Source organism: Schistocerca nitens, chromosome 4 (assembly GCF_023898315.1).
Source record: "Schistocerca nitens isolate TAMUIC-IGC-003100 chromosome 4, iqSchNite1.1, whole genome shotgun sequence".
Lineage (NCBI taxonomy): Eukaryota > Metazoa > Arthropoda > Insecta > Orthoptera > Acrididae > Schistocerca > Schistocerca nitens.
The window spans coordinates 565270068-565291493 of record NC_064617.1 but is presented as its reverse complement, the minus strand read 5'-3'; the positions used below and the strand labels follow the sequence as shown (position 1 = coordinate 565291493).

The following is a 21426-nucleotide window of genomic DNA, read 5'->3' as shown; positions in this document are numbered from 1 at the left end:
ATACTTCTCAACTGGCCTTTATTTCTTGTTTCTTATGTATGAACATCTGCATTTCTTTCTAGTAGTGCATTTCCTTTTAATTAATGATATTATTGTTTTGTAAATGTATAGAAATGGAAATGTCAGTATTTTTAGACTATGGAAAACAGTACTGCATGAGTCTCTTTGTTTCTCATTCAAGTTCAGTAAAGTCACACAAGCTGATATCAAGATTATGTGGACATTGCTCAAGAACCCTAAGGCTTATTGCAACTAAATAATCAGTACAAATTACTGATAGAGATTATTTCTGAAAAAAGAGCATGTGTTTGAGCTAGATCTACATTGCTCAAGAACCCTAAGGCTTATTGCAACTAAATAATCAGTACAAATTACTGATAGAGATTATTTCTGAAAAAAGAGCATGTGTTTGAGCTAGATCTCAGTGGTCTTAATTCTCTCTGTGAATTGAACCTGACATATTGTTAATTATTTAGGAGTAACAAGTCCACTCACTGAATAGCAGAAACATTGAGTCATTGACAAGCAGAAATATGAGACAAAGAAAACGTGCTAGCTCTTGGAATCAAGACAGTACAGCATATAAAACATAAGTATCTTCCAAAATCGGTGTATGCCAGTGAACCTATGTTCTTTTTATACTTTCATGCAATAAACTGTGTATTGTGTACTGAAGGATTTAAGACTCTTTGTATGTAAATAACAAGCTAATAAAATCACTGGGTAGCAGAAAATATGCAAATAATATAATTGGATACATAAATGGAGCCAGAAGAAACATGTACAAAAGGTTTGGAAATGCACAAGATTTTGGAGCCAGTGGTACCCTATCCTGGCAGTAGGGTTGAAGAGAAAGGAAGAGGAATGAAGCAAAAGGAATGGTGATGTTTATGAAATAGGCAGAGTTACAAAAAAGTCATCCAGAACCCGAGATTATGGGAGAGTTACCAAATGATATGAGAAGGAAAGACTGATTGTTGGTGCCTGCATGGGACAAGATTTGAAAACCTGAGAACTTAAAGGTGGAAGATGGAGTGATAAGCAAGACAGAGATTTCTGAAAAAAAAAGTCATTCAGTAGTTGATAAGAGTGGAAAATTAAGTGCCTTATATGTGGTAGACCGTGGGAGGAGGTTGGGGGGGGGGGGGAGTAGGCAGGCTGCAAAATTAAAGGTATGTAGTAAAATAAATGGCAGTGAAAAAAGGGAAAGTGACAGGAGATGCTGAGACCATTGAAATTAATGAAAATTTAGGCCATGTGGTTTATGAGAACCAAGCACGTATCGTAATGCCATTTCCCACCTGTGGAGTTCTGAGAAACTGATGTCAGGAGGGAGAATCCAGATGCCATGTGTGATGAAACAGGCACTAAGGTCATGACTGTCATGTTTTAGAGCGTGCTCTGCAATAGGTTATTGTGTTATTGATTAATAAAAACCACCTCAACTGTATTATTATACATTTGTTGTGTTACAACTGCTTTTGTTCATTGAACATCTTCAGGTTGATGAGTAATGACATAAATGGTCTGTATGTAGTTTGTAATGTCAAAGACCAAATCCAGAAACACTGATAATAAACATTCTGACACAAATATTATGAGCAGACTTGACATGCTGGTTACAGTAAAATATGATGAGTGTTTTTGGACTTGATCTTTGACTTTAGCACAATTCTGCAACCTGAACATGTTCAGTGAATAAAACCAATCAGAATGCAGTAATTGTGTAATGATGCAGCTAAGGAGATTTTTATTATTCCTCAACATAAATATCAGCTGTGGTGCTCAACATGAACAAGACCAAGACCAAGGATATTGTGCCAGTATGCACCCTAGTTCTGTGTCCATTCATCATACAGTTATCTATATCATTGAGACATGCAAGTCGCCCCATCATAGCAAGATCCATGGTTCATGGGCGGAAATCATCTCCAAAGAGCTCAGCACTGTTGTAATCTCCTCCTTATGTAAACCACCAAATGCGCAGTTGTCCTTCGGCCCACCCAAGAACTTCCACAAAAAGTGAAGGGCAGATGTAATAGGTGATTTTAATAGTGACAGTCACACATGGGGCTACCTGCAAGATGACAAAAATGGCGAAGGATGTTGTATTGGGCAAAAGCTGACAATCTTTCCCCAATTCACAACAGCAAGCTTTCTCCCACCTTCAGCTGTAAAAGACTGCAATGTGGATATAAGTCAGACTTCCTGTTTGTGAGTGACTTCATTGTGCAAAGTAAATATGTACACCAATACCACAAAATCAACACCGAGTGATCATGTGTCAGGTGAACCCAGCAGTGAAATCATGGGATGTAGCCTTCAGATACAGATACCACTTCAGAAAGGTAGACTGGGCTGAGTTCTCTGCTGTGCCATATGAGAAGATTAGTACAGTTGCTCCAGTGCCTGAAAGATATGAACACTTCATTGAATTAATGAGATACCACTCTCAACTGTTGATTCCAGAGACTGAAGGACCCAGTATCTTTCAGGTACAATATAAGAAACAGTCTTTCTGCTGGAGGAATACTACAAACTTCATGAAGAGGATCCTTTTAGTGAATAAACTCTCCAGGATGCACAAAAAACTCCTTGCCTCCATCTCACATGCTAAGAAGGAGCAGTAGATGAAAATGATAACAGAAGTGGTCATGTGCAGAAGCAGCCAGCAAGCATAGGGGTTGCTAAGATGTCTCAGAAATGATACTTCCCAAACGAAATCACTTTGTAACATGAAGGCCAACCAAATAGCACATCAACTCTCGTTAAGTGGAAAGCCAACTACAACCACAAAAATAAGAAACAACATAATCATCAGACAGCAAACCAACAAAACTCTTTGACTGTAGGTGAACTGCAACTTGCCTTGGACAAATGTAAGAGAGTAAAACAGCCAATCTCAGCAATCTATGAATACAGCAGGTACAGAACCTCAGCCTTGCAGCCACAAGATTGTTACTGCAATCTATGAACAGCTGTGCCCATTCCTGCAGAATACCAAAAATTTGAAGGAGAGCAAGGGTCATAGCTATCCCAAAACCAGGAAAGACAGGAATGATGCAAACAACTACAGGCCAATCTCTCTGCTGTACCTTTTTTACAAGGTTCTGGAGAGAGTACTTGTACAGATACTGATGAAGACTGACCCATTCTTAATCCCACAAGAAGCTGGGTTCAGAGGAGGAAAGAACTAAACCTCACAAATACCAAAACTGACTCAGCATATAGAAGATGCCTTTGGAAAGCAAGAGATTACAGGGACAGTGTTTAGAGACCTGTCAGCAGCATAAGATACACTGTTAATTATCTCCTTCTGCTTAGGAACACTGACAGCATCACGAAAGACTGTGTTTGCACCCAAACCAGATGATAATGCCACCACAGCTCAGGGAAAAGTCTTTGAAGAGCACCAAGTGAAAGCTATCAAAAGCCCTAGACCTATTGTCCACTGACTACACGGTACACCATCTGAAGCCAAATCCTTCTAATCTGCAGGCATGTGAATTCTACGTGAAGAACAAGGAGGCCACTAGAAGCCTATTGATTACCTGCGAAGGAACTCTGCTGGAACACTGCACAGCCCCTAAATATCTCAGGATCTATTTGGAACAAGCACTGACATATAAGAAACATTGCATAAATACCAAGCAGAAAGTGATTGCAAGAAAAAATGTGGTACAGGAGGTCACTAGAACAACTTGGGGCTCCAAACTAGAGAGACAGTAAAATATCAATCTTAGCTTTGTACTGCTCTGCACCAGAATGTGCCTTTCCAGCATACTGTCAGTCTTGCCACTTCAGAACTGTGGATGTAGCTTTTAACTGAATGTGCCACATCATGACAGGCTGTCTCCACTACATACCTCTAGAGATGCTGTACTGCCTTACTGAAATAGCATTCCCAGACATATTAAGGCTTTCAGCAGCCAGGAAAGAGAGGATCAAAGCTACAGCACGTGCGGCCCAACCCCTGTTCAGGAACCAAACTAAGCAAGACGACTTCAGGAGTAGTGCAGCTGGAGCCAGCACATCAAAGACTGGCTGATACCAGTTGAGAGTATGACCCCTGGCTACAAAGAAGACTGGGCCACTTGGAAGACACTCAACTGACTTGAAAGCAGTGTCGCAAGGTGCAGTTGCAATCTATGCAGATGAAGCTCAATTCTGGAGTCAGTGCTGTGTGAGAGTGGTGTTGAACAGATTACAGACTACTTCTTGCAATGCAGTCTGTGTGCAGCAATATGCACTGCCAAAGATCTGGCAAAAGCTTCAGCAGTGCACTCTCTGTGGCCAAATATTGTCCAGTAAAAAATTTAATACACTTGTAATACCCCATATGTTGTTGTGGTTGTTTCAACTATGCTGTGGAAGTTCTGTGGGAAGCCTGTACGCAGCCTTCATACAGTCATGATCTCTCCTCAAGTGATTTATATGTATTTGGAGCCATGGAGAAAGACATTCATGGCTGTCAATTTATAAGGGGCATTCAGATGAAACCCGGTCACTGGTGTAAAGTAACGATATCAATTTTATTAACTCAAAAATGGAGTTATATACAGTACACATACTCAAAAATAGTTGCCAAAACTGTTGGCACATTTACCCTGTTGTGACACTAGCTGATCGATTCCATCCTTGAAGAAGCTAGTAGGCTGCTGTTGGATCCAGGCCTGGACCTAGTCACACACTTCGTTGTCTGTTGTAAATCAATATCCACGAATAGCTTGTTTTAGAGGTCCAAACAGTGATGGATCTCATCCACAGTGATTCTGCGGTTGTCCGAGACTAAAGCATTCACTTCTGCAACCGTTTCCGGTGTGATGACATGATGAGCCTGTCCAGGACAAGCATCATCTTCCAGTGACTCGCGCCCCCCCCCCCCCAAGGAATTGTTTGCACCATCCCACAACATGTGAACGTCTCAGACTGTACTCACTGTACACAGCCTTCATCCGTTGATACATTTCACGGCCTCCAACTCCTTCTGCCACCAAAAGCCGAATCACTCCTCGTTGGTCCTGCTTACTTGTCTGCATGTTCGGTAGTGGACGATAACTTGTGTGACAACCTTCTCTTCAGCGTGAAACCACACTGTCGCTATGCAACATCAAACGGTGCACACATGTCAGTTCTTCTACCAATAGATGGTGCCACCATACATGCAGTTACGTGGTGCCACATTATGTGTAAGGCAAAGGTAGATGCACTGACCAGGTTTCATTTGAATGAACCTCATACTTCAGATGAAGAAGTGTACACCTGGGTACAGTTATGGTTCCATACACAACCACATTGACCATCTTGTCTCACAGTGGAATAAATGTATTAACAGTTATGGTGATTACTTTTGAAATAATAAACAATTTACTTACTTTTTTCCATCTCTCTAATTTTCATCAGACTGCCCCTTATACATAACTTGTATATTTCTGTTTTAATTATTGTGACAGGTGTAACTAAGTTACTTTATGGGTCTTCGATGTGTGAATGCTTTTGAGATAAGAAATAAATGCTTACCAATACATGTTTCTAGCATATGACTACTGAATGCAAACTTTGTGTGACCACAAGAAAGCCGGAAGCTTGCACTAACCATTGTTTACCTGTTACTGTGGGGGAGGGGGGGGGAGTTATGACAAAGGCCTCTAACGCTACTCGCCCACTTAGGCAAGAGCAGCATTTTAAAAATAGCTTTAATAGCCTTGCACATTTTATACCAATGTTTTGAAGCACAGCACTCGCACCCACTTCTGTGATGTTACAATCCCCAATTCACCCCCTTTGTAACATCAGTGTTTCTGATCCCTGGAGACAGACTCTAACCCTCCAAGCAACACTTGGCATCTGTCAACCAGGTAGTCTTACCATACTCAAGTTTCTTTGGCCATCTAATTACTCTGCTTTCTACCACTACAAGAGTTTGGGGGCATCTACTGGTTGAGCATTATGCAGTTATTGCAATTCACCAACTCCAGTCATGGTGTTGATTCACAAATAAGCCCTTTCTTTTCTCTTATCTTTTTCTATTTGCTGTATAACTTTTTACTCCATGAAATGAATTATCTAAAAGTTTGTGATTTGGTAATTTTTTTCCAGAACATTTTCTGGAAGACAAGAATGCTTTAGCTCGTATTGTAAATTTCCTGGTGTAATGGGATTTTGAATATTTCTTAATTCACAACCATTTTGCTAAGTATTATGATGTTGGAAATTCAGAACTATACTTAGTTATAGGACTAATTAAAATGTAGTGTTTAATATTTTTAATTACAGGTCCTGGCATCTATCCCATATGACTGGTCACGCACACAGCTTATTGTTTTTGCATGGGTTCGAACAATGCTGGTCCCACTGCTTCTCTTGTGTACAACTCCACGTGGAAGCCCTGTTATTTCCGGAGAAGGCTATCCAATGTTATTCTCACTGATACTGGGAATCACAAATGGATTAGTGGGAAGTGTACCTATGATTCAGGCTCCTAGCAGAGTCTCAGAAGAACACCGTGAACTAACTGGTATGTGGAAGGTTAAAGAAAGCTTTAGTGGTTAATTTCTTTTAAAAAAAATTATCAATCAATCTCCTTATAATTAAGGAGTTTTAGTTATTCATAAAAAAGAATACTAGTGAAGTGTGTGTAGGAAAATCCGGTAGTTATAATTGATTTTATTCCGTTTGAGTTCTTGTAATATGCTTTTATGCTCTGGCATGTACTAATTTATTGATATGCTAATATTGTTTAGCCACAATTTTCAGGTGCGCAGCAAAATGTTGGAATGGGAGGGGGGGAGGGTGCAGAGGGGTTATAGAGCATGTAGATGTAGCTGCTATTCTCTGCACTCTTTCCATCATATGATATTTTCATTTTTATTTATTTATTTATTTTGTATTCCATAGATCTGGTAGCAAGTGAATTGGAAGCATATAGAATGTGTCAAATGGTGCAGAGGCCAAATATAACTTACATGACAATAACAATATGTTGTTGTTGTTGTTGTTGTTGTTGTTGTCTTCAGTCCAGAGACTGGTGTGATGCAGTTCTCCATGCTACCCTATCCTGTGCTAGCTTCTTCATCTCCAAGTACCTACTCCAACCTAAATCCTTCTGAATATGCTTAGTGTATTCATCTTGATGATTTTTACCCTCCGCACTGTCCGCCAATACCAAATTGGTGATCCCTTGATGCCGCAGACTGTGTCCTACCAACCGATCCTTCATCCAGTCAAGTTGTGCCACAAATTCCTCTTCTCCCCAATTCTATTCAGCACCTCCTCATTAGTTACACGATCTACCCATCTAATCTTCAGCAGTCTTCTGTAGCACCACTTTTCAAAAGCTTCTATTCTCTTCTTGTCTAAACTATTTATCGTCCATGTTTCACTTCCATACATGGCTACACTCCATACAAAAACTTTCGGAAAAGACTTCCTGACACTTAAATCCATACTCAATGTGAACAAACTCCTCATCTTCAGAAAGGCTTTCCTTGGCATAGCCAGTCTACATTTTATATCCTCTATGCTTCGACCATCATCAGTTATTTTGCTCCCCAAATAGCAAAACTCATCTTCTATTTTAAGTGTCTCATTTCATAACCTAATTCCCTCAGCATCACCTGATATTATTCGACTACATTCCGTTATCCTCATTTTGCTTTTGTTGATGTTCATCTTGTATCATCCTTTCAAGACACTGTCCATTCTGTCCAACTGCTCTCCCAGGTCCTATGTTGTCTTTGACAGAATTACGATGTCATTGGTAAACCTCAAAGTTTTTATTTCTTCTCCATGGATTTCCTACTCCAAGTTTTTCTTTTGTTTCATTTACTGCTTGCTCAATACACAGATTGAATAACATTGAGGATAGGCTACTTCGCTGTCTCACTCCCTTCCCAACCAGTGCTTCCCTTTCATGCCCCTCGACTGTTATAACTGCCATCCATACAAATTTAAATAGCCTTTCATTCCCTGTATTTGACCCCCTGTATTTGACCCCTGCCACCTTCAGAATTTGAAAGAGAGTATTCCAGTCAACATTGTCAAAAGCTTTCTCTAAGTTTACAAATGCTAGAAACGTAGGTTTGCCTTTCCTTACCCTATCTCCTAAGGTAAGTCGGAGGGTCAGTATTGCCTCATGTGCTGACATTTGTATGGATTCTAAACACATCTTCTCCAAGGTTGTCTTCTACCAGTTTTTCCATTCATCTGTGAAGAATTCATGTTAGTGTTTTGCAGCTGTGACTTATTAAACTCATTGTTCGGTAATTTTCACACCAGTAAAAAAAAAGTGTCATGTAATATTTTGTGTAAATCTAATCTAACCTGCTTTCTTTGGGATTGGAATTATTATATTCTTCTGGAAGTCTGAGGGTATTTCGCCTGTCTCATACATCTTGCTTACCAGATGCTAGAGTTTTGTCATGGCTGGCTCTCCCAAGGCTATCAGTAATTCTAATGGAATGTTGTCTTCTCCCAGGACCTTGTTTTGACTTAGATCTTTCAGTGCTCTGTCAAACTCTTCACACAGTAACATATCTCCCATTTCATCTTCACCTATGTCCTCCTTCATCTCCATAATATTGCCCTCAAGTACATCACCCTTGTATAGACCCTCTATATACTCCTTCCACCTTTCTGCCTTCCCTTCTTTGCTTAGAACTGGTTTTCCACCTGAGCTCTTGGTATTCATATAGGTGGTTCTCTTTTCTCCTAAGGTCTCTTTAATTTTCCTGTAGGCAGTATCTGTCGTACCTCTAGTGATATATGCCTGTACATTCTTACATTTGTCCTCTTAGCCATCCATGCTTAGCCATTTTGCACTTCCTGTCAATCTCATTTTTGAGAGGTTTGTATTGCTTTTTGTGTGCTACATTTACTGCATTTTTATATTTTCTTTTCTCTCATCATACATTTCTTCAATCTCTTCATCATCTGCAGAGCTAGTTGGTGTATACTATTTGTACTACTGTGGTAGGCGTGGGCTTCATGTCTATCGTGGCTATATGGTATATAAATATACATGTTATATGCATAATAAATAAAAATGGAATATTTGTAATTCATAGCTATTTACAATATGATGGTGTTCCTGAAGGTATATAAAAATGTATTTATCCAAATGCAATGTTGTGTCAAATTTTCAAAAGAATTGGCAAAGAACTTTTGTAGACTTAAGCTTTTGAACAAACTAACATGAGATTTTTGCTAACAATGTAACCCCTTTATATAATATGTATTTATATGCCACATGGTGCTCCAGTAAGTGTATAAAAACACATGTATTTGAATGCAATGAAGGGTGAAAATTTCAAAGCAGTCAGTGAAGAACTTTTGGAGATTTAGGATTTTGAACAAGCAAACATTTAAATCTTTATTATGAAAAGGAAAGTTGCTACTCACCATATAGCGGAGATGCTGAGTCACAGATAGGCACAACAAAAAGACTCTCACAATCAAAGCTTTCGGCCATTAAGTCATTAAGGCCATTGTCAACGACAGATGGTACACACACACACACACACACACACACACACACACACACACACACACACACACACACTGTCTCTCTCTCTCTCTCTCTCCCTCTCTCTCTCTCTCTCTCTCTCTCTCTCTCTCTCTCTCCCTCTCTCTCTCTCTCGCTAATACAAACGCAACTCGCACACACAACTGCAATCTCAGGCAACTGAAACCACACTGCCGTCTATTGTTGACAAAGGCCTTAACGGCCGAAAGCTTTAATTGTGAAAGTCTTTTTGTTGTGCCTGTCTGTGACTCAGCATATCCGCTATATGGCAACAACTTTCTTTTTCATAATATTGACACATTTATATCGTATGTAAATAAAATTGTAAATGTTCATTTGTTCAAACTCTTAAATCCCCAAAGTTCTTCACCGATTACTGTCAAATTTTGACACACTGTTGCATGTAAATACATGCTCAGTTTTGTATACCTATGCATGTGAATATGTGCATTGTTTTTTTATACCTGCTTTATATGGTATATAATCTACATAAATAAAAATGTAAATGTTCATTTGTTCAAAATCATATATCACTAAAGGTTCTTAATTGCTTTGAAATTTCGACATAACATTGCATTCAAATATACAAGTGTTTTTGGATACCAATTTTTAATACATGTAATATATAACTACATACATAATATATAAAGGGGAAATCTCAAAAAGTTCTCCACCGATATACTTAAAACTTTTACGCAATACTCTAATGAACATCCAGATGGATATAGGATATATAAAAGGAGAAACATTGGTACCAAAAATTTAAAAAGTACTCAGTCTATTTATTTCAGATTTTTAGGGATTACTAATAAATGTTTGGGCACACACAAGTGAAATATTGTTAGCAAAAAGGATAGTTACATTTGTGGCTCATCAGATTATGATTACAATATTGCTACAGAATCTGAATTTACAATATCAAAAAATAAGGTTCAGTGTCACAGAGATAGGGGAAGAGGAAAGGGACAGAGGGGTGGGCGGAAATGGGCATAAAAAGAGGAAAGTTGGGGATGGACAGAGGGAAGGGCAGGAGGAGATGGAGAGAGGAGGAAGGATAAAATGGACAGGTAAAGGGGTATGATGTCATGGACAGAAATAGTGGGAGAGAAAGAGGCCTGGAGGATATGAAGTGTTCATGCAGTAAAAGTACCATGTGAGGTGTCATGTTGTAATTTATTACTTCTTTGCTACTAACTTTATTTACAAAATATTTTTTAGTAAAATAACTTTTCCCATTTCGGTGAAAACGTGATGGCAGATTGTCGAGAGCAACGCGCGGCTGTGAAATTTTGTTTCGTGTTGGGGAAATCGGCCACAGAAAGTATTGTAATGCTTAAGACTGCTTATGGGGATGCTGCCCTAAGTAAAACCAGAGTCCACGAGTGGTTTTCATGTTTTAAAAATGGAGAAATGTCAATTGAAGACCAACCTTATTCAGTATGCACCTCAATATCAAGAATGATGAAAACGTCGACAAAATCAATGCCCTTGTTCATGAAGACAGTCGCCAAACCATTTATCAACACTGTGAGATGTCTGGAATATCATGCAATTCAATTCTGAGGATTTTATCTGAAGATTTGCACATGAGAAGTGTTGCAGCCAAATTTGTCCCTCACCTTCTCACAGACAAGCAAAGGGAGCATAAACTTCAGGCATGTTTTGAGCTTCAAAATCAGCTCAAAGAGAACCCTGAATTTTTTTTCCAAGGTGATTACTGGTGATGAATCGTGGTGCTATGGATACGACTCAAGCCAGTGGAAGACAAGTGGCTCTCCTCGTTCCAAAGAAGCTCGCCAAGTGAAGTCAAACATCAGTGCTCATTTGTTTCTTCGATTGCAGAGGTCTTATGCATGTGGAGTTCATTCCCCCAGGTCAAACTGTCAACCAGGAGTTCTACTTGGAGGTTTTGAAAAGACTGAGGGAGGTATCCAGAAGAAAAGGGCAGATTTTGGCACACAGGCAACTGGTTCATCCATCCTGACAACATCCCGGCCCACACAGCCCCCTCTATAAAGCAGTTTTTGACCAAAAACAGCACCCAGACTTAAAAGGAACATGAAAGAAAGCGTTTGCCACTAGAGGAGGTAAAACAAAAATCACTGGAAGGCATAAAGAACATCCCAGTAAGTGAATTTAAAAACTGTTTTGAACAATGGAAGGATTGTTTGAAGAAATACATTGTGGTCAATGGAGAATACCCTGAAGGTGATAAAAATTTGGTGTAAAAATATTGAGAAATAAAGATATTATGATGAATTTCCCATCTTTTTGGGTCACCCCGCGTACCACTGAATGCAAGTGCAAAATTATATCATTGTATGATACATATTTCAGGAGATATAACATCATAAGCAATGAGATGCATGGAAAACTGCCGAATCATTGCATGGCGTTTAAATTTGTAACTTCATTGCTCTTAACTCCATTCCCAACACATTTTGCAGGTGATATCAAGATATGCCACTGAATATACCTACAAAATTATATCATTGTATGACACACAGTTCAGGAGATATGACATCATAAACATTAAGCACAAGGCCAGACACTATGTGGTATGAACATAGACGAACAGCTATAAATACATACCTGGGCAGTACTGGGTTTCTCTACTAGAAAGCTGAAAGACCTCGATGGACATTAAGAGGTGTAGGACGAGATGGGGAGAGAGGAGGTGGGGGAGAAGGTGGGCACAGAAAGGGGACCAGAAGGGGGGAGGAGGTGATAGACAAAGAGACGGGGCAGAAGAAGATGGAGAGGGAGGGAGGAGGAGAAGATGAACAGAGAAAGGGGGAGGAGCTGATGGACAGAGAGAGGCAGACAGAAGAGATGGGGGAGAGGGGGGAGGGCAAGATGGACAGAGAAAAGTGCTCCGAGATTATGGACAGAGACTGGGGGGGGATTAAGACATCTATCCAAATCCCATACATATTAGAAATATGTGTTTTCTCTTTTATTTCTTTTCTATTTAACCAGAATGAGCCACAGAAGCAAATGGCTGGGAATAGGTAGGAAATAAATAAAGAAGCAATAAATTCATATATCGTTTTAACGGCTTTTACAGAAAGTGATGCCAGGCTACGCATTTCAACCGATACGTCAAACTATGCACGTCTACAATTGTGGTATACACACTGTGTGGCAAAGGGCATGTAATGTACTAAAATACACCTCCCCCTCTTCATTTTTAATCTATTCCATTCAGAGATAGTGTACCAGAATCACCCTACCCTCTTACTATTGTGAACAGCAGTGATTCTACTACATTTGCTTGAGGTGTTACATTAACTTCTAATGACAGTTTTCCAATAAGAATGAAGTACTGATCCCTGAGGGAACCTAGACTATAAATAGTTCTCTTACATAAGTGAAATAGGAATGGATTTGGGAATCACATGTAGGAATTAAAGCTTCAGGCACTGGAGCATCTCATATGTGAATGTGTGTAAGAAATACAGTTCAAAGAAGGTGATTATCTTTTGCTAATAGGCTCCAGATTTTGTAGGAAGAATGTCGGTTTTGGAAGGAACTATTATCTCTCTGCAGATTTTACTGTGTTTAGCAAGTAAACATCTCACATTTATTGTTGCAGTCTAAAACTGCACACTACCATGCACCCTTTTTATCTGCCACTCCATCAAAAACACTTTGCAGATCAAGGAATTCTCCCACAATTGTCTTTTTCTATCAAAGTGCATGCATTTACTGTGTAGTTGGATTTTTCTTATAAAAGGTCATGTGCTTACTTAATGAGAACCATTGTAGCCCAGCAAGAGGGTCATCATCCATTGACTCATTTCTCTTCTTGCTCTCCTACGCTCACAGATGCTAGTGGGAGGTGCCACAGACTCTCACTCTTGGTATCATTTTCTACACAGATAAATCTTTCTCAGGAAGCAGAAATGGAAACATAGTTACACAGGTAACATATAAGAAACGCTAACGGTGCAGTACATAATTATAAACTGCAGAAGACCCTTTCTTTCATGAACAAAGACAGCCTTTGGCATGTCTGGAGTTTAAAGGAATGTGATTAGGTGAGAGGATTCCAGTGATTTATGTGATTTAATAGGCACTCTGATCCCTTGAGTAATGCTGTAGGGCATACACTGCAAGTTCCTGTCCATGCATACTGCCAGTTTTGTAGCTGTCATCTCTACGTTGAAAGTTTTCCAATAAACACTCACCATCTTGTAAATGGCATGAATACTTCTGCAAGTTACCCTGCCTTCACTATTGTTGTGGACTGGCAAGACAGCCAATCCACTATGACAGGAAGCCGAAAGGCACGCGTTAAGCTCACGCAGGCTGGCGTGAGGTCTGGAACAGGTTAAGTAATGGAGACTAGCAAATAAAGTACGTAGCTGCTGGAATACTTAACTTTAATCCATAATTGGTGAACATCGCTCTTGACGGTACATGCATCACAAGATAAATAGCAAATGATAATGGCGCCTTGCTAGGTCGTAGCAAATGACGTAGCTGAAGGCTATGCTAACTATCGTCTCGGCAAATGAGAGCGTAATTTGTCAGTGAACCATCGCTAGCAAAGTCGGCTGTACAACTGGGGCGAGTGCTAGGAATTCTCTCTAGACCTGCCGCGTGGCGGCGCTTGGACTGCAATCACTGATACTGGCGACACGCGGGTCCAACATATACTAGCGGACTGCGGCCGATTTAAAGGCTACCACCTAGCAAGTGTGGTGTCTGGCGGTGACACCACATTCCTGCCCCCGCAAATCGGTGTACGGTTGTGCTATAAGGCTTCCGCCCGCCCTGTGGAGGACCCCATGTTGACGTATGCGATGAGGTGGGGAGCCTAACAACAGGCGAGGCTGTGCCACCCGCACCCTGCCATTCCGTCCGAGGGAGCTAGGAAACGCCTGAAAACCTACTCCAGGGTGCACGCCAACATGCGGTGTATGCGCCCGTAGAGAGACAGGAGGGGCCGAAGGGTCGACCTCCATCGTGTCGGGGCACCCGATGGGCGAAGACGCCATGTGGTCAGGAGCGGGCAAGAAGTCCATGGCGGAGGACAACGGGTCACGGGAAGCGATCGGCGGCGCGTGACCCAGGGAGGCGTCCGGCGGTTGCAGCGACGCGTCCACTGTGGGCGTCGCTGGCGGGAGAACAGGTGGGGAGCGGCAGAACCCGTGCGACGGCAGAGGCGCAGCTGATTGAGATGCCGGCGCACCTCACCAGAGGCCCCCAAAACCAGATACATAGCGCGGCCGAGGCAGCGAAGACTGCGCCCTTCGAGCCAACGCCGTGAACCTCGATAGTGACAATAGTAGACAACGTCGCCTGGAGCAAAAGCAGGTGTCTGCCGCTGCACAGGAACCTGATGCAGCGGATGTAGCAAAGACATCAAGGTTCAATGAGGACGATCATGGAGCAACTCAGCCGGCGAGCGACCATCTCAGGGCTGAGAGCGATACGAGGACAAAAAGAGCAATAACGCGTCCTCCCGAGAATGCGACTCTTTTAACTTCAACATCTGTGACTTGAAAGTCCTGACCAATCGTTCAGCGGCACCGTTGGACTGTGGCGAAAACGGCGCGGACGTCAGATGTTGAATATCATTGGCCTTGCAGAATGACTGAAATTCTGCGGACATGAATTGTGGGCCATTGTCGGAAACAATAGTCTGTGGAAGACCTTCAATGCAAAAAATAGCAGATAACGCTTGGATGCTGGCAGATGACGTCGTGGAAGACATCCGGACAACAAAAGGAAAATTACTGAATGAATCTACCACAACCAACCATCGAGCATTCCAGAATGGACCAGCAAAATCAATGTGTAAGCGTTGCCAAGGGGAAGTGGCTTTTGGCCATGCAAAGAATTTCCGCGGTGGTGCGGATTGTTGTTCGGCACACGCCATGCAAGAAGAGCACATATTCGTAATCGCAGCATCGATTCCGAACCAAGTACAGTGCTGACGAGCAAGTTGTTTCGTTCTCACTATACCCCAATGTCCTTGGTGGAGAAGCCGTAAGACAGAGGACTGTAACGAACGTGGGACCACGACCCTGGACTGATCATTATCAGAACGCAACAGCAAAACACCACGTCAAACAAAAAGTCTCTCCTTGTGAGCAAAAAATCGGCGAACCAACGGATACTGGATCCGTGACTTTGACAAGGGCCATTGCGTGGCAACAAAACGCAGAACGGTAGCAATGACAGGGTCAGCAGCTGTGGCTGTAGCTACATGGCGAAAATCAATCGGAAACGATTCGACCACGTTATCGGTTTCCGCATCAGTGAACATGCAAGCAAGTTCGGAAGAATCGAATGCTCTATCCTCAGCAACAGGCAAATGGGACAATGCATCGGCGTTTCCGTGCTTAGCAGTGGACCGATACAAGATATCGTAGCGGTACTGCGAGAGAAAAATAGACCAACGAATGAATTTCTGCACTGTACGTGGAGGTACAGGCTTGTTCGGATGAAAAAGCGATGTCGAAGGTTTGTGGTCTGTGATGATGGTAAAGTGACGACCATACAAGAAATCATGAAACTTAGTAACACCAAATACGAGAGCCAAAGCTTCTTTCTCGATCTGTGAATAATTTCTTTGCGCAGACGAGAGCAATTTGGACGCAAAGGCAATAGGGTGATCACGCGATCCATCTTTGTGTGCAAGCACAGCACCGATCCCGAAATCCGATGCATCCACCATCAACAAAAGGGGTTTCTGGGGATCGAATGGCTTAAGGCAAGTATTGGAAAGCAACGCCGATTTCAACTGGCGAAAGGCGCGTTCGCATTCCGTTGTCTAGACGAACAGAACACCTTTACGGCGTAAGCGATGAAGCGGAGCTGAAATGGAAGCGGCGTGGCACACATAGCGATGATAATAATTGATTTTTTCCAGCACACTCTGTAGCTGCTTCAAATTCTGCGGCGAAGGCAAGTCTTGTATGGCACGGAGGTGCTCGGGACTGGGATGTATGCCTTGGGCGTTGATTACATGTCCCAGATAGGGTAAGTCACGAGCAAAAAAACACACATTTGTCCTTCCGCAAGCGAAGACCATTTTGTCGCAAGACCTGAAATAATGTTCTGAGATTGGCTAAATGTTCTTCTTCCGTCTTTCCGGAGATCACAATATCGTCCAGATAGTTTGCTGCAGTAGGGACCGACGCACAAACAGTGTGCAGATATTGCTGAAACAATGCAGGGGCGGACGCACACCCGAATGGCAGTCGTTTGAAGCGATACAAACCAAGATGCGTGTTAACCACCAAAACGCGCTGGGATGCTTCGTCCACCGGCATTTGCAAGTATGCATCTGCTAGGTCCAACTTCGAAAAATATTTACTCGGGCACAGTTTGTCAAAAAGAACTTCCGGGCGGGGTAAAGGAAAAGTTGCAATCACTAGTTGTGGATTCACTGTTGCCTTGAAGTCCACACAAAGTCTCAATTTTCCGGAAGGTTTTGGCAAAATTACTAAGGGTGAGGCCCAGAGAGAAGCCTGCACACGTTCAACCACACCTTGGGATTCAAAATCGTGTAATGTTTTTGCGACCTCATCACGCAATGCGTGGGGAACATTGCGCGCTCTGAAAAATTTCGGTTGCACATTTACTTTCAGTTCCAAATGTGCTTTATAGTTCTTAGCGCAACCAAGGCCCGGTGCAAAAATGTCTGCAAACTCTTCACATAGACGAGAAACACTGTCTGAAGGCACAGTTTGGTTCACTGATAGGACCTGATTGACTATAGACAAGTTAAACAACTGAAATAAATCTAAACCAAACAAGTTCACTGCAGAAGAAGAACGAAGGACGTACAATGACACAAGTTTTGTTTGTCCCTTGTATGTTGCAAGAAGGCTGCACTGTCCTAACACAGGGATCTTTTGTCCGGAATAACTACTTAACTTAACATTTGCGGCACGCAATGGAGGTGTGCCCAGTTGTTTGTACGTGTCGTGATTGATCAGTGGAACTGCAGCTCCGGTATCGAGCTGGAATGGTATCACTTTGCCGTGAATGTCCAAGTCGACAAAAAGTTTATTGTCCTGTTGACGACAAGAGCGACTGTCTCGTGCAATGTGAACTGACACTGGTACAGAAGCACTTGCGACTTGACGGGATTTCCGGCGATGTCGACACACACTATTTGTGGGACGAACACAGTCACTGTTAGAGAGAGTGGCACTGGGTGGAGTGGAATGAACTGCATGAATTTCCATGGGCGAAGGTTCACGAGCCTGAGTATTCTTGTTTCGATTCCGATTCCGGCGCGAAACAAAGGGCCTGGAATGGGTGTGAGTGTCCGATCTATCTGAGCTTTTTCTGGCAAACTCTTTGAACATGGCCTTTTTTATGACAGAAAAAGCAAATAGCTTGGCGTGACGGGCAATTCTCACGCGAATGTCTAGCAGCACACCGCAGGCATGATTTTAGCACTGCATTTGCTTGCTTGCGCGGCAGCTGCGCGGTCGGGCGCGAGGGCTGTTTACTGTTCTGTGCAGTGCGCCCGGCGGGCAGGTTAACGTGACACACGGCCGGTGAAGTTTCAAATGATTCCTGAGCAAAGTCAAGTGTGTCCTGCCGATCCAATATGTCTGTCACTTGTTGAAGGGAGGGATTGACTAGTTTCAAAATCTGTTCCCGTATACGAACATCAGAAACGTTCTGTGCAATTGCATCACGCACCATAGCATCTGAATAAGGGAGTCCACATTGACACTCAAAAGCACAATCCCTAGTAAGGCCTTGCAAGGTTGCAACCCACTCCCTATTAGTTTGACCTGCCGTACGTTTTGTACGAAAGAAGGTATACCTTTTTGCAACTACATTGATGGATTCTTTGAAATATGCATCTAATGCAGACAAAATTTCGTCATAGGACAGAGTTGCTATGTCGCGTCGGGGAAATAATTTCACTATCACACGGTACGTCTGGATGCCTACGGATGCTAACAAAAAAGGCTGCCGCTCGTTACCTTGAATTCTGTAGGCGGCGAGATGGAATCCAAATTGGCGTGACCATTCCGTCCAGCTTTCCAGTGCAGCATCAAAAGGACAAAAAGTTGGTGCAACAGAATGTTGTGGCTGCGGTAGCGGTGGAGCGGCGGCTGCCGCATCATATTGCATTGCACGTTGACCCTGGATGAGCTGTCCAAGGGCATCCAATAAGGCCTGCGTCTGCTGATTCTGCAAGCGATAAAATTTGGACAGTACATCTGGAGATTGTGGCAAAGCCATTACACAAGTAAATCAGGGCAATATAGTTACAAATGCAGAATACTCGTCGCCAACTGTTGTGGACTGGCAAGACAGCCAATCCACTATGACAGGAAGCCGAAAGGCACGCGTTAAGCTCACGCAAGCTGGCGTGAGGTCTGGAACAGGTCAAGTAATGGAGACTAGCAAATAAAGTACCTAGCTGCTGGAATACTTAACTTTAATCCATAATTGGTGAACATCGCTCTTGACGGTACATGCATCACAAGATGAATAGCAAATGATAATGGCGCCTTGCTAGGTCGTAGCAAATGACGTAGCTGAAGGCTATGCTAACTATCGTCTCGGTAAATGAGAGCGTAATTTGTCAGTGAACCATCGCTAGCAAAGTCGGCTGTACAACTGGGGCGAGTGCTAGGAATTCTCTCTAGACCTGCCATGTGGCGGCGCTCAGACTGCAATCACTGATAGTGGCGACACGCGGGTCCGACGTATACTAGCCGACCGCGGCCGATTTAAAGGCTACCACCTAGTAAGTGTGGTGTCTGGCGGTGACACCACAACTATTGTATGTTTTGTCAGTAACAGGGGTGGAGTAGCTGATAGTGGATTAATGCATTGGGCAGATTGTACAGGAGAAACAATTGCTATGGTAGGAGGCTTGTAGTAGGTATGGTTGCCTGGGAATGATGTAGCATATGAATATGATGATGCAGGTTTTAGGAAACTAGGGGAAAATGATTATGGGTGGTCTGGGGAGTGGTGTTAACTGACATGCCTTGGTTATAGAAAGACATTCTAACTCTTGAATTTGTTGGATGAAAAATCGAATGTAATAGATAGTGTTTATCTTTCATTGGTAGAGAATGTTAATTGTAATTTCTGCAATATAGTGTCATCGTAAATCCAACATTTTGGTGACTCTGAGGTGATTTGTGCCACAATGACCGCACCATAAGTAATGTTCGTTCATTGTAAGCACATTACGTTGAGTGCAGCAGGCATCACAAACACCAGTGCATTAATGGTAATTGTCATAGTCAGCTCCAGTGCCACAAAGACATTATCATTTTGACCTTAAAGTCATGTTATGGTTTGACCACCTAGAGAGTAAGTTTGTGCTGGTTCATACTGATGTGAAGAACACTAGATTCACCTAAGTGGTTGCCAGTCTGAATGAACACATGGATACAGAGCTGCAAGAAATCCTTTCTGCACCACTGAGCACAGACAGGTATGGACAGTTGTACACAATTTTATTCACCAGCTATCACATTCTGAGACTAGATACCTAGAGAGTCAGTTGCATACTGAAGAGCTTGGAGGCAGCACACTAACACAGCTCATTCATCACAAAAAAGTGCTAGCAGGCAATGCATTAAACAATGACATTCTAAAGAGTGTATGGCTATTGTGTTTATATTTCAACAAATCTTGAGAGTATGCACTGGGGATCTTAATGCCCTGGCATAAGTGGCCAATTGTCCAATAAAGACTTATCCATCCACAAGTGTAGATCCTATCTTTTCCAGAGCAGGAGATCCATAGAAGCACTTTATGTGCGAGCAGGTGAACTAAAAAAGCAGGAAACACAGTTTCAGGTAAAGCATCCTATACACCCTATCTGCCAATAATGTTTCATAAACTGAGATAGGCACCCACCTTCACAAACAAATATATGCTGGTATTACCACAAATTTGGCATGCAAGATATGAGAAATGAAGAAAGAAGCCAATTGTGGTGGCAACCATCTTCTAAAGAATCAGCTGTCATCTGTTTGTCACAGAAATAAAGAATAAATTACAATTCCTATAGACGAGTCAGCAAAGGAAAATACCCAATGGTTGCCAATGTTGTTGGCAACTTTTGACTGGGAAGCACAAATTGCTGCAGGCTAAAACAGTAGATGTCGATAGAGCTTCAACAAGACTGATGCGGTACCTTTGAGATGTATACAAAATCATGTTACATGATCGGTTGAGACAAATGCATGAAGCAGCCATGCCAAGCCCACTGCAACTGTCAAGGGTCTTCTGCCTATTCAGCACCCTGCCTTCTGCTTCAGAAATAGACACATCATGTCTGGTGCAAAAGGGTCACCTAGCCAAACCTACAGTTACATAACACCAGCAGTTGATTTTTATCTTTAAGCTGAGTTGATATGGCAGTTCAATGCTACTGACATACTTCATCCAATTATTGGAGTGGATTTTCTAGATTTTCTTTTGTTTTGTAGCCTCCTGCCTGACCTATGTCACCAGCAGCTTATCGACTTGGCAAGCCAGATATTAGTGTCATACCATGCACACAGGCACGATGATGGATTGTGAGACTATATATAATGACCTACTATGCCAGTTTCCAAGAATCACCTGCCCCTCACCTACATCAGGACCCATAAGACTTTCAGCCACACACCACAGTGTCACAATGAATTTACCTCACATTCAAATGACACCGCACCAGGTGACACCTGGACAGCTCAAGGTAGCAAGACAAGATGCTTAGAGAGTCTGTCACCCATCAAACAGCAGTTCACTCCACTTTGTGCCAAAGGAGAAAAACGGTTGGCACCCTTGTGGCAATTATTGACAAATTCAGGCTCGTTTAATTTTAGACAGCTACAGATGAAGCCATGATTACCAATTTCAATCAGACATTTTCAGTGTCGATCTCATCCGTATATCTGAAGGATATT

The 21426-nt window shown here is 42.3% G+C and overlaps 1 protein-coding gene across 1 annotated transcript in view; it reads left to right on the top strand.

Moving 5' to 3' along the window:
• The window catches only part of LOC126253343 (equilibrative nucleoside transporter 4), a 211055-nt gene that overhangs the window by 145414 nt on the left and 44215 nt on the right, over positions 1 to 21426 (top strand). The window contains exon 9 of the mRNA XM_049954610.1: positions 6277 to 6517. Within this exon, the coding sequence (XP_049810567.1) occupies positions 6277 to 6517 (241 nt within the window). The remainder of the gene's footprint in view (positions 1 to 6276; positions 6518 to 21426) is intronic.